General features: G+C 45.3%; 1 protein-coding gene across 1 annotated transcript; it reads right to left on the bottom strand.

Moving 5' to 3' along the window:
• Positions 1 to 12: 12 nt before the first annotated feature.
• thap4 (THAP domain containing 4) lies at positions 13 to 8827 on the bottom strand. The gene is made up of 5 exons (XM_029624152.2): positions 8594 to 8827; positions 4747 to 4900; positions 1348 to 1457; positions 776 to 879; positions 13 to 411 (listed from the first exon to the last, which is right to left on the bottom strand). The coding sequence occupies exons 1-5, from the start codon at positions 8616 to 8618 to the stop codon at positions 295 to 297; spliced, it is 510 nt and encodes a 169-aa protein (XP_029480012.1). The 5' UTR covers positions 8619 to 8827; the 3' UTR covers positions 13 to 294.

Here is an 8827-nt window from a genome sequence, read left to right on the forward strand (position 1 = left end):
TGAAATCACCAATTAGATTATTTGTTTTTATTCCACTTATCCATTGGGTTCAATACAGCCTCTGAGAAGGACACCTTGATTATAGTAACATTAAATTAAGGGCTGAACACACTTAAACATCACTTGTTACACAAGCAGCTGTCTTGGCACAATGACCACATCTAGAATCGGTTTATCCTCCCCAAACCCCAATGGGAGAAAACACAACACTAACCTAGAGCAGCATTAATTAAGGGTCAGGAAATCAAATTAACAAAGTCTAGTGCTTGTTATTACTCCGTCACCTCCTGGTGGTCAAGAGGAGCGGCGGTAGGTGATGTGCAAATGCTGCATAAGTGGCCCACCCTCCATCGCCATGGAGACAGTCTGCTCAAGCTTCCCATCCGGTCTCAGCTGGAACACTCTGGAAATCTGAGGGAGAGAACAGGAATCCATCAAATCCTAATTACTGTGGTTTAACCAGAGTAGTGCACTTGACACCAGAGAGTATCCAATTGGAAGAGAGCTTGTTAAATTCTGTAACACTATTGGATCTGTCAATTTTTGTAAAACTTGACGTAACACATGTCAAGATCCAAAATAACCAGAAAGTTGTAAGCAACTTGGCACAAGGTAGCTTCTAAGCCCAAGTCCTAAGCGCCTCGGTATTTACAGATCAGGAAATAGCAAAGCGGTAAGTTGTTTTTGGACAAACCATTGAATATCTATTAGGGAAATAGGCCAAATTCTGTTGGATCGAAAAGAGTATCAACAGACTGGAAAGTGGCAGTCTCACCTGCTGTACATGGGGTTCTTTAGCGAAGGAGGTTCTGGCCAGGGCATGGGTGTGTAGAGTTAACTGCTGTCCAGTCAGGTCTCCTTCCTCAATCTCCACCAGGCCTGTAAAGAACCAGATTTATAGGAGGTTCGATCTCTCATGGACAGATCAATGCAAACAACTGATACTGTCAAATCTGTTGAACTAATGGGACGATGAGCAGCAGTTCTGGTGTTTTGTCACTGGTTATTTGGACAAAAAAAAAAAAGTGTTGGCATCTTTCGACATTTGGAGGGGACATTTGGCCATAACTTGCAAAGAGAGAGGGTGGAACTCGTTCTGTTTCTGCTCCAGTTCTAGTAGCTTTTCATCTCTTCTCTCAATACGTATGGAACCAGAACTTAAATCGAGCCGCTGACTAATTACGTGAGACTTCAGATTTGGGTTATCTGAGATTAGAGGTTCAGACCTGGTTTAATAGCGTAGTTGAACGGAGATGAAAGGTTGCAGATTCATGTCCCACTTGGGAAAGCTCTAAATGATCTGAAGGGTAAGTTCAGGCTAGGTCTAAGCATTGAACCGTCTCGTACCTGAGTTCTGTGCTATAATGAAGGCTACTCTGTTGCCGCCTGGTTGTATTCTGATGAAGCCACACTCCCTGTGCATAGGTTTCTTATTCTCAGCATGGAATGCATTAAACCTGCAGAACAGGGGAAATAAATGTACACGTGATTATTATAACACTGTACGTTCATCCTAGCCCGGAAACTCAATGTCGAATTTCATGTGGGGCATAAATTAGCATTTGGATCAGAAATTCTCGACCTCTACGAGCCAGAATGTTGAATAAAATTATATTTGGAACGTACTTTACCGGTTGTCCGTGTGGTTGGTCCTTTTGCAGGTAGGAATGAGAGACAATACATCCACAGGAAAGTTGAAGTAATTATACTTTTCAAAGCGCTGGAAGTGCGGAGGTTTCTATCAAAGATACTGGCCAAACTTGTGCACGTTTACATGGTTCTGCGCAAGCAAATATCAAAGGTGGCATTCAACAAACAGTACAAGAACATTAGCCAGCAGGAATCCTCTCATCCGGAAGCATATTGTCACTGGAGATTTTAACTAGGGAGGAACCGATGACATTTTTGGCCAAAACCAATATTTTGCTTGTAAAAAAAAACAATACCGATAACCAATATAACATTTTAGTGGCCTTAAGCATTCTAGTACAGTTAGTTTGTTGGCCTTTACGCATGTCCCTATTACCAGTAAAACAATCAAAACCAATTTCTTAATTTGTTCAGTCTCAATCAGGATTTCATCATACATGTCAAGCAGTGACGTTTCAGCTCTGTCCATGGCCTCTTCCTCCGTACACACTCAGTGTCCTTTTACATCTTGTCCAGCTGTAACATTAAACCCTGCTTGTTTGCGTCGAAGTACCTAGCATGGTGGCGACAGTAAAGGAGGTTCTGAGAGAATGCCACCGAATTGCTTATTCACAGAGTACTTGTAGAGTACTTTTGCAAGTTAACCCCATGGTCTGTGTCGGCAGTTTTGTTGAGCAGGTGTTTCAATGCCATGAAAGAGGGTATCACGTCTGCTGCAGACGCAGTTGATGAACGCATTTCTCGAGTCAGTTGTTCGAATGGAGCTAGGAGTGTGTTCAAGTTTCAAACAGGATCTCAAATGCCATTTAAAATGGCAGCAGCGGTATGAGAACCAGCACATTGAGCAACGCAATGCGGTTTTCCTCAGTATGAAATCCTCGTCGACCCACTGTGCTGTCAGACTCAGCATGCTCATGGAGCTGATATCGCTGGTCCAAATGTGAAGCTAATAGCAGTGACGACCATAGCAAGTAGCTCCTGGATATGGGTTTCAACAATACTGTGCAACTCCGGTAGGGTAACATCTGAAAAATAGCGTCTACTTGGTAGTGTGTACCGGGGCTCGAGGTGCTCGACCAGTCGGCGAAAGCCAACATCATCCACAACAGAGAACGGTTGATTGTCAAGTGCAATGATTTCGATTATCTTGGCGTCGATTGATTTCGCCTTTGAGTTGTCTTGCTGAACTGTTCACTCTTTCAAATGACTGCTCGACTTGAACTTGTTGAAAGTGTGCGCTTAGTATTTTTCTGCTTTTGTTCTGTGTAGCGCAGTATTTTTCATGCAGTCATTACATCTACGTTATATAGGTATGCACGTCAGCTTTGACATCAGTATTAAGCTAGAAATCAGGCCGATGTTGACATTTCTCTAATATCGTCAGATTCCAATATGCTTACCGATATCATGCATCCCTAATTTTAACCAAAATCTTCCAAAGTATCACCAACATGTATCCTAACCCATGATGCTTGACACCAAGCTCAAAGTCCTGGGTCTGGACAACACCCTCTGCAACTGGATCCTGGACTACCTGATGGGCAAACCACAGGCTGAGGTTGACAACACCACCACACTACTCTTAACACAGGTGTGTCCTCAGTACTCTGCTGTACTCCCGGTTCACCCACGACTGACTTTGCGCGACACCAACTCTGACGACACCACTGTTGTAGGCCTGATTATCAACAATGAGTCAGCCTATAGGGAGGTGGGAACTGAACTGGCATTGAGGTACCAGGACAACAACCTCTCCCTCAATATCAGCAGAACAAAGAAGTTGACTGTTGACTTCAGAAAGCAAAGGGAACATGCCCGGATCCACATCAACAGGACTGCATTAGTAAGCATTTTCCACTGAGGACTTGACTTGGACCAACAACACCACCAGTCGAGGGTGCAACAGCGCTGCTACTTCCTAAGGTGGCTGAAATAATTTGACATGCCATCCCCCAGTCCTCTCCCAATACTACCGCTACACCATCAAGAGCATCCTGACCGGTTGCATCATGGCCTGGTACAGGAATTGCTCTGTCCACAACCGCAAGGCCCTCCAGCAGGGGGTGAAGTGCGTCACTGGGCCAGTGTTCCCATCCATCCAGGACATCTACTTGAAACAGTGCACGAGGAAGTCTCGCACATCATCAAGGACCCCACACACACCAGCTGTTCACTTCCTTACAGTCAGGCAGACGGTATCGGAGCATGAGGTCTGATAGAAACTGTCTCTGAGCCTGTTGGTATCTACAAACTGTCAGACTGCTGAACACTTGGTCAGTCCAGTTCACCTGCTGAGTCTCTGCACACATGCACTATACACTTGCCCCCCAATTCCTGCCTTCCCCAAAACATGTTTAAATAATGGACTATAAAATTGTTCCTGTATTTTTTTATTTATTTATTTATTCTATTCAGCCATTGTTAATATTCTTATCTATTGTTATTTCTTATTGTTGCATTGTCAAGAAGGAACCTGCAAGTAAGCATTTCCTTGGGCGATGTTTACCATGTAGAGAGCTTGGGACTAAGGTTCTATCTGCATTTTTGTCCAAATGTTATTGACAGCCTAGTTAAAATGTTCTCTACCAATATAGTACTCAATACCCATTCATGTTTGATAAATTCAAGATAAAAATAGCTGACACTTCAGAAATTTAAAGCAAATGATCTCAGAATCATCTTTTTTTGCATAAAAGTTTATGTAATTCTACTTTCCTGTGGATATGTCTCACACACCAACCTGCAAAAGGACCAACCACACGGACAACAGGTAAAGTCAATCCAAATATAACTTTATTCATCATTCTGGCTTGTAAAGGTGGTGAGGAGAAACTTCCCTGACCCAAACACTCATTTATGCCAGACGTTGAATCCAAAACAATTAGTCATTTAGCTGACGCTAAAGCAACTTATGTCAAATGTATGCACGCATGACTATGTATGGTCATTACTGGCGCACTACTATACCAACTGAGCTAGAAAGGACATGATTTTAAAACATCATAGCAGGCTAAGCACAACCTTGACAGACTCTCCTTGTGTAGTGTGATTTTTGTTAGGCCTGCTGTACACTAGTCAGCTGTAAGTCCAACTCACATGAAGTTGATGACTGGTTGGCCCACATGGGAGAAGTGGAGTCTCTCATTGTAGCGGAAAGGCGGTATGGAGGAGAATGAGCCCTCTCCTGGCTCATCGGACTCCCAGACCCCGAGAAGCCAGTCCAATGCCAGCAGCGCAGGGTTCAGCTCAGCTATGGGAGAACACAAGGGCTTCATATAGGGGACAGTCATTTGCGTAGGCCTAGAAAGACAACCACGGTGCGTATCCAATGTCGACGTAGCCTATGAGCACACAACAAAAACTCAGTCGCTTGCCACTTCAGCTCCACTATACATACGGGTTGCGTTGCTTTACTATTAAATGTTGCTAGTGGTTGTACTAAATGATCCTACAATTACACAAGTTGTTTTTGTTTACATTGTTATAGTAGCTTATTGACGTCATAAATCTTAGTAAAATAACCAGTGGTGTATAGTCGAGGTCATATGCAACCAAAATATACTTTATTTAAATATACAAAATAGAACACATGCGTGCCAGCCAGCAAGAATTGAACCTTGGCGATTCTTGAGCATTCACTCAGTCAGATGTTTCACCGGAAGTACAAATGTGAAGCATCTGCTTGGCGTTGCCACTCACTACCAGGAAGGCTATTTTCTTGCCTGATGAACCCCCCCCAGGAATGATTAGACTCTAGTCACAAGGATGTGGTTATTTCAGCAATAATAGTTCAGAGCCTCCTACTGTTCTCGCTACCCATCCCATCGTGCTTTCCTATATATATATAAAAAAAAATTAAATTACACTGTCTTAGTTTAAGAACCTTAATAGAAAAATAATAATACATTTAAAAATGTACTCTGGGCCATCAACAGGACACCCCCAGCACCTCCACACTCCCCATCCAGCACCTCCACACCCCCAGCACCTCCACACTCCCCATCAACAGGACACCCCCAGCACCTCCACACTCCCCATCAACAGGACACCCCCAGCACCTCCACACTCCACCGTCCCCATCAACAGGACACCCCAGCACCTCCACAGTCCCCATCAACAGGACACCCCCAGCACCTCCACACTCCCCATCAACAGGACACCCCCAGCACCTCCACACTCCCCATCAACAGGACACCCCCAGCACCTCCACACTCCCCATCAACAGGACACCCCAGCACCTCCACACTCCCCCCATCAACAGGACACCCCCAGCACCTCCACACTCCCCATCAACAGGACACCCCCAGCACCTCCACACCTCCCCTCCCCATCAACAGGACACCCCCAGCACCTCCACACTCCCCATCAACAGGACACCCCAGCACCTCCACACTCCCCATCAACAGGACACCCCCAGCACCTCCACGTCCCCTCCCCATCAACAGGACACCCCCAGCACCTCCACAGTCCCCATCAACAGGACACCCCCAGCACCATCAACAGGACACCCCCCACCGTCCCCATCAACAGGACACCCCCAGCACCATCAACAGGACACCCCCAGCACCTCCACCGTCCCCATCAACAGGACACCCCAGCACCTCCACCGTCCCCATCAACAGGACAACCCCAGCACCTCCACCGTCCCCATCAACAGGACACCCCATCAACAGCACCTCCACAGTCCCCATCAACAGGACACCCCCAGCACCGTCCCCACCGTCCCCATCAACAGGACACCCCCAGCACCAGGCCACCGTCCCCATCAACAGGACACCCCCAGCACCTCCCAGTCCCCATCAACAGGACACCCCCAGCACCTCCACAGTCCCCATCAACAGGACACCCCCAGCACCTCCACAGTCCCCATCAACAGGACACCCCAGCACCTCCACAGTCCCCATCAACAGGACACCCCAGCACCTCCACAGTCCCCATCAACAGGACACCCCCAGCACCTCCACAGTCCCCATCAACAGGACACCCCCAGCACCTCCACCGTCCCCATCAACACCTCAATAGGACACTCCCAGCACCTCCACAGTCCCCATCAACAGGACACCCCCAGCACCTCCACCGTCCCCATCAACAGGACACCCCCAGCACCTCCACAGTCCCCATCAACAGGACACCCCCAGCACCTCCACCGTCCCCATCAACAGGACACCCCCAGCACCTCCACCATCCCCATCAACACCTCAATAGGACACTCCCAGCACCTCCACCATCCCCTCAATAGGTCACTCCCAGCACCTCCACTATTCCAATCAACCCTCAATAGAACACCCCCAGCACCTCCACCATCAACACCTCAATAGGACACCCACAGGCAAGAAAATAGCCTTGCCGAAATCCCCCGTTCTAATTTCCTTAATTTTGTGGGTAGAGTCAAAAATTGTGGCAAACAGAGTCAAATTCTTTCTATAGAACAAAACCGAAATTAATCATTAAAGTGTGTTATATTAAAACCGAGGGAGTAAAATGCAGGCAACCAAGACACATTTTAGAACGACTAGTCAAATAAGACACGGAGAGACTACGAATTTTGGCAAAGACATTTATTTATAGACTAATACACTTGAAACAAATAGCCAAACCGAAGACAGAGTCTTCGATCAAATGATCAAAGGACATTTAAAAAATGAAACGCAGCCTAACGTGGTCAGAAACCTCAACTAACAAGCAAGTCGCAAAAATGAAGAATTGAGTGGCAGGGGGAGCTTTCCGGTACAACACCCGCAGTGGGAGAAGATGGCGTTAGATGGATGTTTAATTCTCATCGATTAAACATTTGACCTCAATACATTTTATGTTTCCAAAACTACAGTATAATATGTTATGAACAGAGTGAACTACGTTTTGTAGACTTTACCCTTTGCCAAAGTTTTAATTTGGCGTTCTTCAGAAGTAATGCAAGGGCGAATTGATTTATTGCACAGCACACGTCAGTGTAGAGGTACCCTATTGGAAATAAGCAAATGTGGACCTATGCTAGAACGAGCCAATAGGATCTCACTAGGTTGTGCTTGGCTCGCCTACCTACTTGCATTTTATTTATTTAACTAGGCAAGTCAGTTAAGAACAAATTCTTATTTACAATGACGGCCTACCGGGGAATAGTGGGTTAACTGCCTTGTTCAGGGGCAGAACGACAGATTTTTATCTTGTCAACTCGGGGATTCTAACCACATCTGTTCTGCCAACACAGTACAATGTGTAGTTCTCACTCACCAATCCAAGGTTACGCGTACTACACGTACTATATGAATGGTGTGATAAAATTGACCTTTTACAGTGGGGTGATTGTAGTCTAATCGGGTGGATTAATTTGCTACCATTGGAAATGACTGGCCGTGGTCCATCTTGGGTTAGTTATAAAATAACTTCGGTTTAGCCCGAGAAAACAATCTCAGGACAGGATATAGCTGGGCGCACTTGCTACTAGGCTAATTCAGGACACTTTCATGCCTTGCTGTAAGGAGCTGGCGGCAACACGTTTGATTAAACAAGTCAGAGACAAACAAATGCATCAAATGACATTTAAAGAGAGCGAATAGATATACAATCCCTAAATCAACTAACTGGCAATAGTAAAACAAAAGTTTGAAACGATTGAGTCAACCTTAATCTAGAAAATGAATAGTGAAGTCGCCCGATGGTTGAAGTGTAGAAGGGCCACAAGGAAATGTATTAAATGTGTTTCTTGGGCCGCTATCGATGTCATGAATCTAACCTTATAGCCAACCTACATAAAGCGCAATGTCGCAAGTGTTATTTGTAAAAACTAAATAAAGTAAAGCTAGATCTATCGAGTAACATTGTATCGAGTTGGTATGCTGTTGACATTGAATATACATGTATAGAGAGTAGGCTAAGTAAGCAGTTCAAGGATAAAATGTTTCACCGTTGGAATTAGATTGTAAAAAAAAAAAAAAATGCTTACCTGACTGGTGAAAAGGGCACGCCATTACAAGGTTGTCTTATGCAAAGTATGTCATTACGTTAGAAAATACCAATCTTTAGCGAAGCAGTGAAATGGTGCATATAATACTGCGACAATATTATTCTCAGGCTGTCATATTACTGACGCTCCCCTTTTTCACAGATGAATCTTCTTCTGTGGGGTTTATCGGCGGTTGGCATCCAACGTTATGGTGCATTACCGCAACCTACTGTA

The sequence above is a fragment of the Oncorhynchus nerka genome, linkage group LG20, assembly GCF_034236695.1.
Source record: "Oncorhynchus nerka isolate Pitt River linkage group LG20, Oner_Uvic_2.0, whole genome shotgun sequence".
Taxonomy (NCBI): Eukaryota; Metazoa; Chordata; class Actinopteri; order Salmoniformes; family Salmonidae; genus Oncorhynchus; species Oncorhynchus nerka.

Excerpts from the sequence above, each read along its gene's own strand:
- thap4 (XM_029624152.2), bottom strand. The coding sequence starts at position 8,618 with ATGGCGTGCCCTTTTCACCAGTCAG. Across the intron at positions 880-1,347 it reads CATTATAGCACAGAACTCAG|GCCTGGTGGAGATTGAGGAA; the intron begins GTACGAGACGGT and ends GGTTCTTTACAG. Across the intron at positions 412-775 it reads AAGAACCCCATGTACAGCAG|ATTTCCAGAGTGTTCCAGCT; the intron begins GTGAGACTGCCA and ends TCTCTCCCTCAG.